The following is a 20,739-nucleotide window of genomic DNA, read 5'->3' on the forward strand; positions in this document are numbered from 1 at the left end:
ACCATCGATAGTAATTTACAGCGTACTGACCACGGTCCTTCTATGTTAGATATAAGTTGCGCTAGTGATATGCAGACTATTGATGCCTTCGTGCTGCTTCTTAGACGTAGTGCTTGAAAGACAACTTACTGAGCCGTACTCCCAGCTACTTTATTTCACTCTTTAGAGAAAATCTTTCTCCATTTATTACAAACTAGGAAGAAGCAAACTTTCTTCTCCGTGTCACCAAGACCACCTCACACTTGCACACTGTTAGTGGCAAAAACGTGCTGGTCAACTATTCGGTAATCATCTCCAAAACTTCGTTAGCAATTATCTCCACTAGCTTTGTAGTCTCTACTATTACTATTAATGCCAGATCATCAGCTAACCCTACCCGTGATGCTCTATTCGGTAGTTTTAGTCTCAACAATCCATCATATATGTAGATCCACAGGAAAGGTCCCTTTATCGACCCCTATGATGCATCTGCAAATAGCTCTATGGATATCTTGTCATCTTTTCTTACTACCGCTAAATTCATTTACAATTTTAAACTTAAAAATGGAATTGTATCTTAAAAAATTCACAAATTCGTTACTCAAACTAACATTGTCAACAAACAGAAGTTAACAGAATATTCTGAAAATTTTGTGTAAAAATTCACTCTGATGTAATTGCAATAAAAACATCTAATATATACAATTCAGATTATTTTGGGTTAAATCTAAAACAGCATGGTGAATGGAAATTGGTATTAAAAGGAAGTGCAAAAGTTGAATGCATAGCACAATCTATTAATTCATTACCTCACAGCTATATCATTCAACCATTCGTTTCTGTGATAGAATATTAAAAAGCCCTATACTTATTGTTTTGCAAAAAAGTCGAGGTAAATTCGATCCCATCGTAGAAAAAAAATCTATAAAGCAGATAACATTGTAGCATGTGCTTTGAGTTCAGGTAAATTATCTTCAGATTTAATTATTAAATGGTTTGAAGAAGTTTTTCTACCACCAGTACGTAAAAACTCTATAATATGCTTAGATTCATGGTCTAGACAGAAAGGTAGTAATTTTTAAGAAAGTTAAAATTATGATATTTTCTGCTAATACAACTGGCTTTATTCGACCACTTAATGTATTAGGATTTAGGTTATGGAAAAACTTTGTCAAACATTTTTTCGGTATAGTTATTCTTTATCAATATGATATCAATTTGCACTTAAAAAATAATATTTTGAAACTCTAATCTTTGACTCACAAGCAATTTTTTTCACCTTTGTGTATAGATTTATTCTAATATGCCTAGTGAAAAAGCGGCTCTACCAAAGAAAAATCTGACAAAAGCCGTATTCTATAGATTTTTGTTTTAACAATTGTTTTAACAATTTATAATCAACTAGCAATCATAAGATGTGTTTGGGGCTTAAATTCTTTATGTACGAGGTGTGTTCAAAAAATAACGAGAATTTTCGTTTTATGAAAAAAATATTTATTTATTCATCTACATTAATGTTGTCGCCTTCAAAGTAGTCCCCTTCGGATACAATACACTTATGCCAACGCTTTTTCCAATCCTCGAAACACTTTTGAAACTCGATCTTTGTAATAGCTTTTAGCTCTTTCAGCGATTCGCTTTTAATGTCATCTATGCTTGTAAAACGACGGCCTTTTAATGTTCTCTTTATTTTTGGAAATAGAAAAAAGTCACATGGAGCCATATCTGGCGAATATGGAGGCTGAGGCATCGTTACAGTTTCGTTTTTGGCCAAAAATTCACGAACAAGCAATGAAGTGTGAGCAGGCGCATTATCGTGGTGCAAAAGCCATGAATTGTTTTGCCACAAATCCGGGCGTTTTTTTCGGATTGCTTCACGCAAACGACGTTAAACTTGTAGGTAGTACTGCTTATTGATTGTTTGACCTTGTGGCAAGAATTCATAATGCACTATGCCATTAAAATCGAAGAACACAGTGAGCATAACCTTCACATTCGACCGCACTTGTCGAGCCTTTTTCGGTCTTGGCGATCCAGAATGCCTCCACTGGGACGATTGAGCCTTAGTTTCGACATCATATCCGTAAACCCATGTTTCGTCACCTGTTATAACACGTTTTAGTAGTTCTGCATCGTTATTGACTTCATTTAGCGACTCCTGAGCAACTTCCATTCGCCGCTGTTTTTGTTCGAAATTCAACAATTTTGGAACGAATTTTGCTGCCACACGTTTCATACCCAAAACATTCGAAAAAATTTGATGGCATGAGCCAATTGATATGCCAACATCATCAGCGACTTATCTGATTGTGATTCGGCGATCGTTCATAACCATTTCTTTCACTTTTTTCACGTTTTCATCGGTTGTTGATGTGCTTGGACGTCCGGGTCGTTCGTCATCTTCAACGTTTTCGTGCCCATCTTGGAAACGCTTATACCACTCATAAATCCTTGCTTTACTCATAGCAGACTCACTATATGCCTTTGTTAACATTTGACAAACTTTACTACACTTTATTTCATTTTTTACGCAAAATTTAATACAAATTCTTTGATCCATTTTTTTTCACAAACGAAAATCGCCGAGCTCGAAAAACACGTCTAACGTTAGCGGCTGCCACTTAAAAAGTAAGCAATGAATATTGCTGAAAATTTTATCGTACTTCAGGGGCATGTGTATCAACATAATAAAAAAAAATTTTATACAAGCGGACTCTCCAAACCCGCGAAATTTAAAAATTCTCGTTACTTTTTGAACACACTTCGTATGCAATTGAATTTGCATAAATTTAAAAATTCTCGTTACTTTTTGAACACACCTCGTATGCAATTGAATTTGCATAAATTTGCATAAAAACGCTGAATAAATTGTTTTTATGTAGTTGAAAATAGTAATACTGTTCATCACTGTTCTAAATACGAAGACATTGCAATGGTAGTCGATTCGATCAATCGATACGTTCGCACTCGCAATGCTAGATTCGAGACCGAGGCAGCGCAGCTGGTTCCGGAGGAGCACCTACAGCATAACTGTACAGTTATTTCTCTTCAACAATTACGGCTGATCACCGTAATTTCACCGTAGGGTAGGTGCACCTCCCTTTTTCTGCGAGACAAAATACTAACGAGATTATTTTGTCTATCGCGACTGTTTTTGTATTCGCGCCGAGCGTTAGATTTTGCGGCAGAATTTCGACTTCTGTCTCCCCCCCCCCGTATAATTGTAAATCTTATTCGCGTGCGCAAGTCTTTCGGCCCTTCAAAGACTGTAGTTTTCTAGTCATAAACGATTTTGATTTTATTCGTCGCATTACGTTATTTCGTTTCCTTTTAGTTTAACAGATCCGTCACCGATTAAATTTTAAACCCATTTCATCTAGATATAGGGATAGTTGGAATAAACATTAGGTCACTCACACCTAAGATAGATCGAGTGTCACAAGTCAGCTGACTTGAGGTGAGTTCAACTCTATTGGAAAGGAGATATTGAAGCGAAAGTATCAAATGTAAAGGCGAATACACGTATGCTCATAAGTGATTAACGGAGCGGCGGTTAGCTCTGCATCGTGGGAGATTGTTCTTTAATAAACCCAAGTTCCATCAGTTAATCTACCCCGTTACAATACTTATAATCTGAACAATATTATATGAATACATAAGTCTCATAACAAGAATAATATAATTTTACCTTTTTTCAAATTATCATATCAATGAAATATTGACTAAAAATTATTAAATAATATTAAATACTAATATTTAATAAATTACTTTCTATTGATATATTGATTATATTTAATAATATTTTTTAATGTCAGTTTAATTCCAATTTTTTATACAGTTAAGCATTCGACGAAAAATTGTGTATCGTTTAATCTCGCTTATCAATTAACTACTGTAAAATGACTTTATATTCGAAAAACATTCTGAATTGCAGTGATGAGAATCCGATGACGCTACAAAAAATTTTATTTTCACGAAGTCGTATCACATTGATAGGTGACAATTCGCGCAAGGTGAATTTGTCCCATATGTAGGCCTTTCAACAGCCGAGCGGCCTTTGACTCGGGCGGCAGTCAGGCTCTCGGGCACCCCGGCCCGTTCACGCATCAATAATGAAATCTTTATAAATCTGAATCCGGCCCCCGATACCGTGATCGTAAGATATTCAATCGGACGTATTCATATATATATATATATTCAGGCTCGATTATATACAAAAACAATGTTATAGAATTATCCCTAATATAACGGGGAAGCATATGGATACACTCAAGCGGGTGTTATAGTATTTATGATGTTTATTTTATAAAATTTAAGTACATGAATAAATTAAGCGAAAATAGAAAGAGATATATATAGACGCGTGTTCTTTGCTTCGCGTTGTCTATTATTTTAAAATAAATGGTACTCACTTAGTATCGATAAAGTTAATGGTGTTTGGTCCTTGGCGTAATATTATTATTTTACTTATGTGGTCTTCCTTCCTTTTTAAACAAATTCAATGATCCGTCAAATGTATATATATATATATTCAATAGGTAGTGGCAATTTCTATATTTTTCTGCCCGTAGCGGCGCAAAAAAAATTATATGTACGATTGCGGCCTTTCTTTGTTTTTCTATCAAACACTCAAGCTCTGACAAACCAAACTTTACTAAACTCTAATTTTAATTAATAAGATACCGGATGAACTGTGACAAATCAAACCTTACTTAATTCAAATTCTAATTAGTAGATGCAGAATAAACTCTCATGATTTTAAAATAGACTCAAAAAAATCGCAGCCTTCTTACTCGAGCGCTCAGTCCTGACTGACTAATCTGGCTGAATTGTTAAATTTTGTCTTTGACCATCCAATGTATGACATACAATCTATTATGACTGATTCAGAATCATCTTATGCACAATATTTCATCGACATAATGAATGAAGCGATTAATAATGAAGTATTCATCGACACGTATGATACTTTGTGCTTTAATCAAGGTAGTGTACTGGCTGATGAAGTTGTTATAGTAGAAAGGAATGGTATAATCGATAAATTTGATGAGAATACGTTTGAAGAAAACATAGCAGGTATTTTTTTGTAAACTTATGTAATGTTTTCTTTTAAAGAAAATAGTCTAATTTATTCACGTACCAAACTCCTGTTTGTCTTTTTTCAATGTCTTTGAAGTTTTAGTACAATCTCTTATTTTACTACTAATTTAGATTTTCTAGAAATGAAAATGTTAATGCATGAAATAAATCTTTAAATTCACTTTATATCGGATCTTTTTTTGTATTAATTTCTTTGTAACAACTTTAACCTGGTATCTTAGTTGTCATAGTCATTTGCAATTCAGCATCTTTGATCGGTTCCCTTTCTTGAGAACCTTCAATACACTTTAATTGATTTTTTAGTTAAAATTATCACATAATTTGTCTTATATATACATTAAAACATCACTCTCCAATGATTTGATTGTTTGAAAAGCTGTTTAAGTACGTCAAATTGATATATAAAAGTGTTAGGGTGATACGATGACTGGAAATAAGACTCTTTAACAATATTCATAAATGTAGGGATAAGTTTTCTGACATATACTTAGATAAACCTTTTTTATCTAATGTTAATCTAGAGTATGACTGATACACCATTTACGAGGGTGGTCCGATAAGTACTTAGCCTACAAAAGAAAAACGAAAATTTTGGAAAAGTGGCTATTTATTTTTCAACATAGTCTCCTTTTAGTTCGATACACTTGGCCCAGCGATGCTCCAACTTCTTTAACCCGTCTGAAAAATACGTTTCCTCGAGGTCTGAAAAGTAGGCTTCCGTGGCAGCGATTACCTCCTCATTCGACTCAAATTTCTGTCCGGCGAGTGACTTTTTCAAGTTTGGAAACAAAAGGAAGTCGCACGGGGCTAAATCTGGAGAATATGGAGGATGGGGCAGCAGTTCGTAACCTAATTCGACCAATTTGGCCATGGCGACGGTGGAGGTGTGAGCCGGTCCGTTGTCATCGTGGAAGAGCACTTTTTTCTTCGCCAAATGGGGCCGTTTTTTCTGCAATTCGACGTCGAATCGGCCCAATAATTCGGCATAGTACAGCCCTGTGACCGTTTTGCCCCTCTCCAGGTAGTCGATGTAGATCACACCTTGTGAATCCCAGAAAACGGTGGCCATCACCTTTCCGGTTGATGGGGCAGTCTTCCCCTTCTTCGAAGCACTTTCGCCGGGTAAAGTCCACTGTTTCGACTGTTCATTGGTCTCTGATGTATACCAGTGGATCCATGTTTCGTCGACTTTCACAAAACGACGCAGAAACTCCTTCGGATTGCGCTTAAACAGGGTCAGACATTGCTCTGAAGTTGTCTTACGGTTGCGCTTGTTGTCCGGAGTGAGCAAACGCGGCACAGCTTCACGCCGACAGCTTTCTCATGCCCAAAATTTCATGCAGGACATGACCCTCGCGGTCTTTTGAGATGCCTACGATCTTAGCTATCTCGCGCACCTTCAATCGTCGATCTGCCAATACGAGATCGTGAATTTTTGTCACGTTATCCTCCGTGGTAGCCGTTTTCGGAGCACCTGGACGTGGCTCTTCAAAAATTGACGTGCGACCACGTTGAAACTCGTTAAACCAATTTTTGACGGTCGCCATCAAAGGAGAAGAGTCACCGTACACAGCATCCAAGCGCTTTTTGATTTGGCTGCGCGATTTCCCTTCCAAAAACAAGAATCGAATCACCGACTGATACTGCTCTTTTTCCATTTTTTAAAAATTAACGGACACACTTGCTTTGACACGCTCTCAAAAATAAACTACAACTCCGATCCGGCTAAAATCTTGACAGTAACCATCGAGAAGGTTGTACTACGTGATAGAATATTTCTTTTGCGAGAGTGGCGCCATCGAGCGGTGAGGCTAAGTACTTATCGGACCACCGTCGTACAAGGAAAACATAGTTAACTGCGTGCTTTTATGTTGACCTAACAAAATATTGGCTATTTTGAAATCTTAATTTAATCGCTACTTTTAAATATCATACTATAATTTTTTGACTAGAGAATAGAAACTATTATATTTTTCTTTTAAGACCATTTTTTTATGACCATATTGTAAAGGATATATATGTCCATTCTGAAGCAAGGCAGTTTTCGAAGTCCTTACTGTTGAATCGATAAACATTTCTAAGGTATTAGAATTGTTCACTTCTTAAGCATCTACAGTAAAATATTTTCCGTAATATTTTTTAATTTATCAGTGGATTTTTGCTTTTTATTCTTGAAAATATTGTAATAGATAGAGATAATATATACAGAGAAAAAAACCGTAACTGATAAACATTTTTACCAAATTCACTCTCTGTTATTGAGGCTTATTATATCATGCATACGAGGTCTGTTTAAAAAGTATCGCGAATTTTGTATGTTTTCAAAAATTATTTATTTATTCATGCATATCTATTTTATCTCCTTCATAGTAATCCTCCTCAGTTATAATGCACTTGTGCCAACGTTTTTTACAATCTTCAAATACCTTTTCGGTCTTGGCTCATGTGGTAGCTTCCATTGGGATGATTGAGCTTTGGTTTCCACATCACAACCATAAACCCGTGATTTATCACCAGTTATAATCCTCTGGATCACAATTGGGTCGTCACGGATCGAGTCCAACATCTCCTGAGCAATGTTAATGCGATGCTGTTTTTGGTCGAAATTGAGCAGTTTTGGCACGAATTTCGCGGTGACCTGGCTCATGTCCAAATCATTGGTTAAAATCGAATGACATGAGCCAATCGATATGTTTGGATCCTTAGAAACTTCTCTAACAGTGATTTGACGATTGGCCAATACTATTTTATTCATATATTCGTATATCTCTCGTAATTACTTTTACAAGATTTGCAGTAACATAATAACAATAACAAGGTTAGTAAGGAACGTGTAGACCAATATGCGATGCATTAATGTTAAAATCTATATTCTCTGCTACTTAAAAAAAACTAAATTTCCTCTAAGGAAATATAGGGAAAAGCTTGAAATTTTCCGTTTTCTCAGAACCTGGGTCAACAAAATTTATAGGAATCGATTTTTATGATTTAATTTTCATTTAATCTTGAACTAAAAATACTGTGATAAAGCTGACTCCGGGATCGGATCCTGATCAGTACCATCGAAAACATAAAGATTAACTGTATTGAGCCCTATTTCTTGCTATTATAACGGTCTAAGCCTTAAAAAAGAGGATATGACCTATAAATGATCTCCCAATGACCTTTAGCGCTCGCTTTGACGAAAAGGTAAAAACGTATCTAAACGTGATATTTTCCGTTATTTCAGAGTTCGGCGACGAAAAATTCATAGCAATCAATTTCGATGGTCTGACCTTCATTTGACCTTGAAACTAGACATGCTTTAGTAAAGTGAACTACGGGATCGTGGTCAGTGATGCCGATAATATGATGATCCGTTGATCTCAAAAATGCTTCGTCCTGATTTCTTTTTCGAGTCCTGTTATTCTTATGTAATGTTAGTGTCAAATAGACATGTTAAAATATAGAATAAACAATTCTAATTGAAAAATCAACATTCAAATTATCAAAATTTTCTTAAAACTAGAAATATATTTAGTCTTGCATACTTACTGATGCTCAAAAATCACTAATTCTAATGTTTAATAAAATATATTTATTATATATCGGTATTATAATTTAATAAAATAAATATTATTTTCCTTTGTATCTAGAACCAGGGTGGATTGCAAGACACATATGAAGAAATTTCAGCCTGCTCTGAGGAGGTTATGTATCCAATATTAGAAGATATAGAAATTAATTCGGCTGATATAAAAATTTCAGAAGCATCTGCATTATCTGAAGTCGTAGTATGTCGCGAAGCTAATGAAAATTTAAATACTAATATCCAAGAAGAAGCATTTCAAGAAGCAAACAATTATGTATGTTCTGAAATGTTGGATTGTCAGTGGGATTTACATTCAAGAATTAATATTGGAACAGCTAATAAAGTAAGAAATTTTATTTGTCTTTTATAATAATTAATGTCTTGAATATAATAAATAAAAAATTCGAGTAGAATATAATCCCCTAATCGAGTGAAATGAAAGTTATTTAAAAAAAAATTAAATTTCATTGATATAGGATCAAGATCGATTAACAATCGTAGGGTTAATGTTCTAGTAACACTCCGCAACAAAATTATCGCAACAACATTTTTCATCGAAAAATTGCTATTTTTCAAATGTTTGTAACTCGGTCAATTTTCATCGTATTAATATCATTTTTTTTGTTTTGTAAGGAATTTCATGTACTTTTAGAGAAAAATAATTTCCAATAGCTGCGAGATAATACTATATTGCCATGTCTTCATCAGGCCTACTAACTTTTTTCTTGAAAAACGCAACGGTTTGCACGTTTACCTGGATTGGCAAAAAATTTTTCTCAAAAAACCACAAATACTGTCTTAAAGTACACTTTTCCACTAGTATTTAATAAAAATTCGACCTTCTACGATTTTTTTTGACCAAGTTATGCCATTTTAAAGATATACCTATGTTTTAGTCAAATACCGCCAAAATCAGTATTACTCGATACGTAGCCCTTAAAAATTACCAGATTACATTTAACAAATTTTTTTTTTTAATTAATCCATGACAAGTATAACTTTATTTAAAATTACACCACTACGTTTTTGTTACATTTAATATTGCACCTGCACACTTTTGGTAAAATTATCAACCCTGAACGACAAATCAATTAAAAAAAATTAAAGTAAATGTACAAGGCGGCATACTGGTCAAGAGTTAAGACAAAAGATCATTTAATGTTCATTTTATTATACGAGGTGTGTTCAAAAAGTAAGGTGACTTTTCAAATTTCTCGGGCAACGTACTTTCGATTATCGATTTTTTTGTTTTGTTATGTTGGTACACTTTTCCCGAACATCTGTACCAAGTTTCAAGTGTATAGCATTTTTTAGTTGGTTGTGAGAGGCGTAAAGGTTATAAGTGTTTTGCGTGCTCGGCGATTTCTTGCTATCGAAAAATATGGATCAAAGGATTTGCATCAAATTTTGTGTAAAAAATAAAATAAAATGCTTCGAAACACTTGAAATGTTGACGGTGGCATACGGTGAAACTGTTCTGAGTAAAAAAAATGTTTACAAGTGGTACAAACTCTTCCAAGATGGCCGGGAAGATGCCAATGACGAGCCTCGCTCTGGACGCCCAAGCACGTCAACAACTGATGAAAACGTTCAAGCAGTGAAGAAAATTGTTCTGGAAAATCGTCGAATCACTATCAGAGAAGTTGCTGAGGATGTTGATATATCGCTTGGCTCGTGCCATGAAATTTTTTCTAACGTTTTGGGCATGAGACGTGTGTCAGCGAAGTTTGTTCCGAAATTGCTAAATTTTGACCAAAAGAACCGTCGCATGAGCATCGCTCAAGAACTGTTGAATGACGTCAACGACGACCCAGATTTACTCAAAAGGGTCATAACTGGTGACGAATCATGGGTATATGGTTATGATATCGAAACCAAAGTCCAATCGTCCCAATGGAAGAGCCCAGATGAGCCAAGACCCAAAAAAGCACGCCAAGTTCGATCAAATGTCAAAGTTTTGCTCACTGTTTTCTTCGATTACCATGGCGTGGTGCATCAGGAGTTCTTACCATATGGACGTACGGTCAATAAACAGTATTATCTTGAAGTTATGCGCCGTTTGCGAGAAATAATACGAAGAAAACGCCCAGAATTGTGGAAAAACAATTCATGGCTTTTGCATCACGATAATGCCCCTGCTCACTCATCTTTGCTTGTGAGAGATTTTTTGGCCAAAAACAACACCACAATAATGCCTCAGCCACCATATTCACCGGATTTGGCCCCATGTAACTTTTTCTTGTTCCCAAAACTAAAGAGATCTATGAAAGGTCGGAGATTTGCAACGATTGAAAAGATAAAGACTGCATCGTTGGAAGAGCTCAAGGCTATACCAAAAAGTGCTTATGAGAAGTGCTTTGAGGATTGGAAAAACCGTTGGCATAAGTGTATTGTATCTGAGGGGGATTACTTTGAAGGGGACAACATAAATATTGTTAAATAAATAAATATTTTTTCTTAAAAATATAAAGTCACCTTACTTTTTGAACACACCTCGTACAAATTACATAGGATTACTACGAATGGAGAGGATCGCAACATTGTTAATGAAACCCTGCACAATCCAAGGTAGGTTGCGCAATAAATTGGAAATAATGCTTTACCAGGCAGACGAATTATATATGATCCTGTGAATGTGTTCTTGTAGTTTTGTTAGAAAACTAAAATTTTATACAGAATATAAGGAAAAAAAAATATTTTACTTAAAATTTGTCGGGGTATGGATGCTAAGGCCGAGGCGCTCATCCGGGAGTGGAGCTGTTAATGCATCTCGGAAGAGTATGGGCATGAGATCCCGCTACCTTCCTGCATTGTGCAGTTGTGAGATGAAGAACTATTCCCTCGATTGATGTGAGCTAAGCGATCACTGACTTGCAACTAGGCGCTCACTGAGGATCTTCGCTCTACTGCATTGAAATTTGAATCCACTGCTTTTGTGCTGGGATAAAAAATCTCTATTAATGAACTTTTGCCCTATATGAAATTTCGAATTTCAAAATCTGACACCAGCAAAGGGCTGGTCTTCAGATATCTGTGGCAAGCAGCGGAAGATTTTAGAAGAGGCGTCGCAATGGTGAGCCTGCGCATATACTTGTCGATCTACAATCTATAAAATCAACATATAATTATTTATTGCACTCTTCATGTTTTGTTATTACTTAGATCCAAGATTGGAAGAGTCAACCCTTCGTATTTGCTGATAAAAAGGCCAACAATTAAAACCACATCACTTCTCGGTAACGTTTCGTTGGCATGGTCACCAACCTCCTCAGATCTTTATTAATTCATAATATACATAATCAATATTAATTATAAATATGGTCAATACAAAATCACAAAATTAAAATTCTACTAACCAAATACATTTCTTAAAATTACATTCTATAAAACTCGACAAGCTTTTCGTCAATAAATAAATTCATGTCCACCGCGTAAGAACAAAACAAACACATATCAGACCATACAACATTTTGATCCAAAAAGTGATCATGTCATTAGTGAGATTGCACTAATAATTGAGCCGACCATAACTATATATATCCAGAAAAAACTAACGGTGGAAATGAATTTATTTATTGAGGAAAAGCTTGTCGAGTTTTATAGAATGTAATTTTAAGAAATGTATTTGGTTAGTAGAATTTTAATTTTGTGATTTTGTATTGACCATATTTATAATTAATATTGATTATGTATATTATGAATTAATAAAGATCTGAGGAGGTTGGTGACCATGCCAACGAAACGTTATCGAGAAGTGATTTGGTTTTAATTGTTGGCCTTTTTACCAGCAAATACGAAGGGTTGACTCTTTCAATCTTGGATCTGACTAATCAAAAATCAACATATCTTTTTTCTTCCAATAAACATTTGACTAACAAAATATGAGTAGTTAAAACTCGAATTGGCTTATTCATTGACACCAAGCCCGAAAAATAACAGATAACTCGAGCTATAGATTGGCCTAAGACCCTAATCAGCTTTGCTGGTCTCTGTTGAAATGATTTAAGAGAGAAGCTTAATTAGAGGATAGTTTCTCAATGTTAAATTAATTAGCCTCTGATTGAAGGACTTCAATTATTTCTAACTGATAATTATATATAATCATATTTTTGGAATTACGGAGTTGTGGTTCGATCCTGTAGTGAATGACAGTCTAATACATATTTCTATTTTGTTTTGCTAAAAAAATGATCATATGATCATAATATGAACGGTGGAAGCGTTGCTCTTTACGTAGGAAATGAATTTAAGATGATGAAACTGGTGTTTACTGAAACAGAAGGACCTAGGAAATCTGGTATCTGAGAATACCTATTCTGCAGCGTTTAATCGACCATTCATGATCGAATCATCATAAAAGACTGCATGAATAAGTGATTGGCTAGATTTGACAAGTATGCGAAGATAAATGGCACCAAGAAAGCAGATTGTTGGATAATTAAAATAATTTTTCTCTTTTGGATTCTTTCGAGCCAGTATTTATTTTATATGTCTTGTCAACGTTTCAGTTACATTATTTATCACTATTGTTAAGGCTAGCGTTGAAACAGACATACATGTAAATTAAATGATAACTTTGTAAATTCAATTTAACTTGTTAACAAAGTTAATCGAATAAAATAACAATTTCATCAAAAATTTATTATACGGAGATAAAATGCATATTAGAACAACACTATATGTGCTTTAACAGTAATATTGCAACGTGAACTAGTAATATACTAGTATAGTAATGTTCGGTTAAATAATACCGGTCTGGTAGACAAGAAAGGAATCGGACCTAAACCCGACGATTCGATATTTAACATACGAAAAGGTACAAATTAATTAAATAACAAAATATCAGTATATATGAGTCCAGAGTATCTGAAAAATGTCTGAAATTGAAAAAAATGTATTTCTTGTTTCTTAAAATGAAAAAGTTATTGGGAGTTTGTTTTGGTTTTTGTCATATTTCAATTTAAAAAAGAATAATGTAGAATTCAATATACGAGGGTCGTTTGAAAAGTCCGTGCAAAGTCAGAGTTATTTTTAGTCAAGGGTATTTTCAGTTAGTGGCATATCTTGGAAGAGCACACACCAAGTTTCAGCCAGATCGGCCAATTACTTTGCGTTTTACATTCGTTTCAATCAAAGAAATCGAGTGGTTGTAAAAAAATGGACGAAAAAGAATTTCGTGTATTGATTAAACATTACTTTTTCAAAGGCAAAACGCCTCAGGAGATTAAAGAGAAGCTTGATAAACATTATGGTGATTATGCACCTTCGATTAGAATGGTTTATAAGTGGTTTCAAAATTTTCGGAGGTTCCAGCAAAATCCGCAAGACTTTAAGCGTCGTTTCATCACTGTAGATGAAACATGGATACATCACTACACTCCTAAGACCAAAAAACAGTCTAAACAATGGGTTACCAAGGGGGAATCTGCTTCGAAAAAGGCGAAGACAATTCCTTGGGCCGGCAAGGTTATGGCGACTGTCTTTTGGGATTCGCAAGGAATAATCTTCATCGACTATCTGGAAAAGGGTAAAACCATTACAGGCGAATATTATTCATTGTTATTGGATCGATTGAAAACCGAGTTGATAGAAAAACGTCCACGATTGGTCCACAAAAAAGTCCTCTTCCACCACAACAATGCGTCAGCTCACGCCTCAGCAGTTGTGGCCACAAAACTGATGGAGGTAGGGTTCCAACTCGTTTCACATCCCCCCTATTCTCCAGACTTGGCTCCGTCGGACTACTATTTGTTCCCTAATATGAAAAAATGGCTGGCGGGGAAAAGATTTTATTCAAACGAGGAGGTGATTGCAGAAACGAATGCCTATTTTACAGACTTGGACAAATCCTATTATTTGGAAGTGATTAACAAACTAGAGTAGCGTTGGATGAAGTGTATACGCCTAAAATATTGAAAAATAAAAAAGATTTATTAAAAACAATCAAGCAGTTTTTATTTTTGCACGGTCTTTTTAAACGACCCTCGTAGGCTTCTTTCTAAACAGAATACAATCCAAGTGTGTTGTTATATAATTTGATTTGCTGAACACAAATCTTGAGAATAGCTTGGCAAAAAATAGATATGTAACTAGTTATCAATAATTAATTGTTTAAGTAACTATAAAAGTTTATTTATACTTTAATATTTTTGAAACATCAACAGATTTCAAAAATATTGAATAGAACATGAAATATGACGACTTTAATTCAATAGTTGTATTGGCCATTCATGCCGTTCATCATGTTAAATTATCACATCTCGAGTTCTATTCAATATCTTTCAAATCTAAAAAAAACTATTTTCAGAAAAAAATATAAATAAATTATAATTAATTGAATTGGAACAGAATTTTATATTTTAATTTATTGAACGTGAAAAAATCCTCATTGTTAATGAATTGGAATAATTTACATTGTCAAAAATTTATATTGTGTGTAAAACAACTTTCAACTCAATTATTCCAATTATGATAAATTCAATGATAAGTTTAACGGTTTTGAAGAAAATATTCATCGTTAAAGTTTTTGTACTTTTTTGCTGTTCTTACTTAAGTTATGTAGAGATGAAAATTGAAAACACGTATTACAAATTTTGAACAAAATATTGAGTAGTCGTGAGATTGGCGTAAAATCAGTGTCTTCGATGTTTGTATATGACGGCCAAGGGATGTTAAGTATTATTGGAAAAATAAATAATAATTTTAGTGAGAGTGAAATACACATTTACCATCGTACTACTTCTCTAAAGTCTAAAACATTGATATATTTCGATTGCGGCCTTTCAAGAGCAGTTACTTAGATGGATCTCTTTGGGTGTTGGACTTCAAAATGACATTGAATTCCTTAATAAATCATACTATATTAAAATTACTAAGGTTGAAGTATAAAAAATTAGTTAGTAACACAAATTAGATAAATACAAAAAAAAAATCAATGCATACCAAATAAAATAGGATAAAATAACTTCAAGTGCAAAATTAAATTAATTGTATGGAATGCAATTGTAGAATGAGAAATGAAATAACTACAAATTACTTAAGTTCATTGATAAATGTTTTTTCGGATTTCGACCTTAATTTGATCTTGGTATCTGGTTTTAATATCATTTCGATCGTATAATTTCCCGCTCTTTTTAAATCCGGTGTTAAATATAAGGCTTTACATTTGATCAAATCTTTTTGACCTTCAAATGATTTTGAAATTGAAGTTTAAGGTTAATACTGATATGACACGTAAATGACCCACACTGTTCTAAACAACTTTCTTCTAAACAATTTTTTCATACGACTTCAACTTTTCGAGATATTCAAGTCTATCATTTAAAATGGGTCATCTTATATATTGTTTGCTTTCAAAAAATCACGAGTTACTCTCGCAATATGGCGGGTACATTATCCTGCATCTAGATGAAATTATGTTCTATTCATCGATGTATGGGATTCATGCAAGAACATAAAATTTCGTTAATGTAACATGCCGTGGTTAGTCCTAGGGGTGGAAGAATTATAAGATTCTTTTGGTGGTCATATTCTGAACACGACGGATCCTTCACCAAGGTATCAAGTAGGATTATCATGATTTGTTTCATAACGTTCTCGTTTGCGATGATAAATTCGAATCCTAGCATCATTCTTAAATAAACAAAAACGAAACTTATCTATAAATAATATCTCTTTCCATTGACTGGGAGTCTAGTTTTGACGATTAAGGGCATAGCGTAGGCTAATGCACGACTGTCAACATTTGCACTCTGGACAATTTTTCTCAAATTACAATTTATTTCAATTATCAAAAAGCGAACGATTTTGTAAAATTGTTGATTGTTTAATTTTAATTTTTTTTTTCTGAGCTGATAGAATCATTCACTTTTTTATTCGTTAATTGACGATTATTTTTACAATTTGAAAATTCTACGTATTTGTGATGTGATGAGAAATTATTTAAAGTTGCGATGGCATTGTAGATCGATTAGAAAAATAATTATAGCAGATCAAATCATTAATTTCTTTGTTGTCTATTTGTAGAAAAATTATCGATGTTTAAATAATTAATTGGTTCGTATCTATGTAAAACGCCTTATACAAGTAAATACCTGTCGGGCTTATATTCAAAAGGTCATAAAATATAGAAAACTTTAGTAATTTTTGGGATTTCGATCTACTTTGAAATCCTTTTGGCCCCTAAACTACAACTGGTTATGTCACACTTTAGTCACTTACAAGGAAAGGTACCCATCCCGAACTCACCGATTTTGTTGATTTAGATATATATTGTAGAATATAAAAAAATAAGAGACACGTCTTTTTTTTACCAGCTAATTTTCACTTTTGAGGGGTAAAAACCTCCCCTAAAGTTAACCGCCAAAAAGCGTTTTTTTTAATATCTCGGCTTAAAATTAATATTTTTCAGTGAAACAGATTGGAGGTTATTTCTTACAAAAAGAACAAGTATTTCATGGTTATTTGAAGAGTAAGGGTAGCATTCCCTATTTTTTAGGGGTTGAACATATATTTTTTGGCATAATTTTATAATAAAAAAATTTAAACCGATCAAAAAAAAATTGGAAAAAATTTGTAAACACCTATAATAAACAAAATAAGTTTTTAGATTTTTTCATAGATACTACCCCTAAGGGGGGGTCAACCACCCCTAACACAAAATAACTATAAGTATAATTCAATCCATAATATTTTGTAGAACATTTGTATATAGGGGTTTTCGAGATCGCTTTTTACAAATCTGATATCAAATTTTGAAAATTTAAAATGGCGGAACCAATCTGGTGGATGAAAATATCGAAAAAAAATTTTGAATTTCATATAAACTTGTTTACAAATGTGTGATCTTTGTAGCCTGTACATGTGAACTAAAGAGCCTTAAACCCAAACCCCTAAACAATAAATAGGCTAGATGCCCGTGCTTTTTAACCAAACGACTCCAAACCCCTAACGTCCAGACAGGCCGAAGGCCTATACTTTACCGTAGACACGAGTATACGAGGTCTGTCCGGAAAGTATCGGGCCTACGTTTATATCTTTGCGCCATAGTGTTCGAGCGACCTCTACCGGACAGAAACGTCAACAGTAAAGCCTCACGAATCTATTGGTTACTTACTGACACCTGCCGGACGTATAGTTCATGCGCAGCTTGTCTTTGTTTACAGTGCCTTTTTCGCGTTCGTCGGATTTTGATATTGTCAAAAATGACTGAAAAACAAGATCAACGAATTTGCATCAAATTTTGCTTTCAACTCGGAAAAACGAGTTCAGAAACTATTGAAATGATGCAAAAGGCCTTCGGAAGCGAGTGTATGAGCAAAACACGAATTAAAGAGTTGTATAAACGGTTCAAGGATGGTCGCACTTCTGTCGATAGTGATTCTCGTTCCGGCCGACCTTCGACGACAAAAACCGTAGATAATATTGAGCGGGTGCTACTTCCAATCGAACAAGATTGTTGTAAGACTGTGCGAGAACTAGAAGAAGACTTTGGGATACCAAAATCATTTCAGAAATTTTAACCGAAAATTTAGGAATGAAACGCGTGTGTGCGAAATTCATCCCAAAATTGCTCACAGCAGAGCAGAAGAACATTCGCTTAGAAATCGCTCTGGACAATCTGGAAATGATCAATAATGTTGATAATGTGCTTAGAAAAGTTATTACAGGTGATGAATCATGGGATTATGGTTATGATCCTGAAACACAACAACAATCTTCACAGTGAAAGGATTCTGAATCGCCAAGACCAAAAATTCGTCAAATTCGGAGCAATGTTAAGTCAATGCTTATTGTTTTTTTCGATTGTGAAGGTGTTGTACATCACGAATATGCACCAACAGGTCAGACAATCAATAAAGAGTACTACGTTCAAATTTTGAAACGTTTTCGTGACGCAGTAAGAAGAAAACAGCCGCACTTTTGGGAAAGTGGTGAGTGGCTTCTCCATCACGATAATGCGCCAGGACATTCATCCAATCTTGTGTAGCAGATTTTGAGCAAACACAATATCGGATTGCTTCGACAACCTCCATACAGTCCCGACATAGCCCCTCGTGACTTTTGGCTGTTTTCAAAAATAAAAAAGCCACTCAAACGACACCGATTCGATGACAAAACAACGGTTGAAAACAATGCGACGAGTGTACTTAAGGCTATCCCTAAAAGTGAGTTCCAGGACTGTTTTGAAAAGTAGAAACATCGATGGAACCGTGTTATTCAATCAAGTGGGGATTACTTTGAAGGATGCCACACACCAGATGATAAAGAATAACGCTAGCACAAAAATATAAAGGTAGGCTCGATACTTTCCGGACAGACCTCGTAGACATATTACCAATATTTTATTCAATCATTTTGTATGTAACAAATAACGTCTCGTTTTATGTTTCAATCAAAGATTATTTATTTTTCTGCTTCTATAAATTAGCATAATTTCCAAAGTAATTTCATAAATTATAAAGTATTTCATAAATTTCATAATTACATAATTTTATAAATTCAAAAGGTCCACAGTTTGTTGCAAATGAAGAAACATAGGTTAATAAAATTAGTTTATCAACCTCTTTTGCGTTTTGTAATAAGCTTTAATTTTGTCAAACTTAAGAGTTTTTCATTGTTACAATTATTTCGTAAGCCAAGAGTTTTTTAGATGAATTCTCAAAGTAATGATTATTCTATCTATAGTAAAATATTTACAATCTGGATTTCCATAATAATACTATTTGATACGATTTAATGAATTTATCAAAAAATTTGTGACGGTGTAGGCTGGTCATAGCCTACACCGTGTATGCCTGCGTCATCTCTCCCAGGCGAAGGCACACGGCTGGCATCAAACGCACGTTAAATTTCACGTGCCTGATGCCTCCTTCTTTATTCCAGCAACACCCGAGAGCAGATGGCGAGGCCAGAGGCAACAACGCTCGAGTATTGAGAGTGTGAGAGAGAGAAAGAGAGAAGTAGCATGCAGTTCGGTGGTTGGGCTTGGCGCGCGGCACTTGTCGCGACGGGCATTGCCGCGTGCCGCCGATTAGACGAGTGGTGGGAGAAGGCGTGAGAAGCCGGCTCTCACGCACTCGCGACAGTGATGCGACGCACGCATTAGCAACCGGCCACATTTTGACGAAAGACAGTTTAGTGACCGCAGTCGCACAGCCGTCTCTCCTCGTGCAGCTAAGCAGCCAGCAGCCAGGCAAGAGTTGGGCCGGTTTCGTTGTCGATATATAGCTGCAACTCCCTCGACGAACCACCAGCAACGCAGCCAACGAGGATTTCTGCGAAGCCATCTGCAGAACCGCCAGCAACAGCGATACTCATCAGCGACGGTCAGGTCATTGTTCTCTCTCTCTAGTTCTCTCTTTTCCTCGGCGATTGGTCGTGGTTCGTGTTGCTGCGCCAGGCTTCCCCTTGAGCCGGCGCACTCTTTAGTTCAATATAATTGTTATTTAAGCCGGTTAACGAGGTGATATGGCGCTAACGTGCCGGTCATCTCGTTTAATATAAGTGCGCGTGTTAGTAGTGATAAGCGATTTGTACTTGTACTCTCGTCGGCACTCAAGGAAGTGTTTTGTAATAAACGGGTTTGTTAATGAGATTGAGTGTGTGTGCGAAGTTATTTGCCTGTTGTTCTCCTTCCTGTTTTGTCTGGAGCGACACACCGCCTCCCTTACCTTCCCCCTTTAAATAATTGGTAATAGTGGTGGGTTTATCGGCATTGCACGCCGACGCTATTACAAATCTAAATTCAATAATAAATATTATTCTCATTATTATTATTATTTTTCATTATCATTGCTATTACCAGTATTACTGTTATTATTGCTATTGCAATTATGCTTATTCTTTTCTTTTTTTTTTTTACAAGGAGTTGCGGAATCTTTTTTGCGGATTCCCTTTAGTCTTTCTGACTGTGGGGTTATGTGGGACTCCCCGAAAAAAAAAAAAAAAAATAGGCCTACCCACTAAACCGCCATCTCCTTGGTGTCCTTCCCCCTAGCCAGGGACTATGTTGATATTACTTCTGACTGGAGGTTCTGTCTGTGTTCGTCCGTTCGTGCCATTCTTCCGTATCTCGTTACGTCGCGTTA

The 20,739-nt window shown here is 35.1% G+C and overlaps 1 protein-coding gene across 3 annotated transcripts in view; it reads left to right on the top strand.

Annotated features, from left to right (window-relative positions):
* Positions 1 to 20,739, top strand: part of LOC131675495 (kinesin-related protein 4) — a 596,376-nt gene that overhangs the window by 278,372 nt on the left and 297,265 nt on the right. For all 3 annotated transcript variants that reach the window (XM_058954494.1, XM_058954493.1, XM_058954495.1), the window contains one exon: positions 8,715 to 8,993. In XM_058954494.1, coding sequence (XP_058810477.1) covers positions 8,715 to 8,993 — 279 coding nt within the window. The remainder of the gene's footprint in view (positions 1 to 8,714; positions 8,994 to 20,739) is intronic.

Source organism: Phymastichus coffea, unplaced genomic scaffold (assembly GCF_024137745.1).
Source record: "Phymastichus coffea isolate CEN01 unplaced genomic scaffold, Cenicafe_Pcof_1.1 PCOF00024, whole genome shotgun sequence".
Classification (NCBI taxonomy): Eukaryota; Metazoa; Arthropoda; class Insecta; order Hymenoptera; family Eulophidae; genus Phymastichus; species Phymastichus coffea.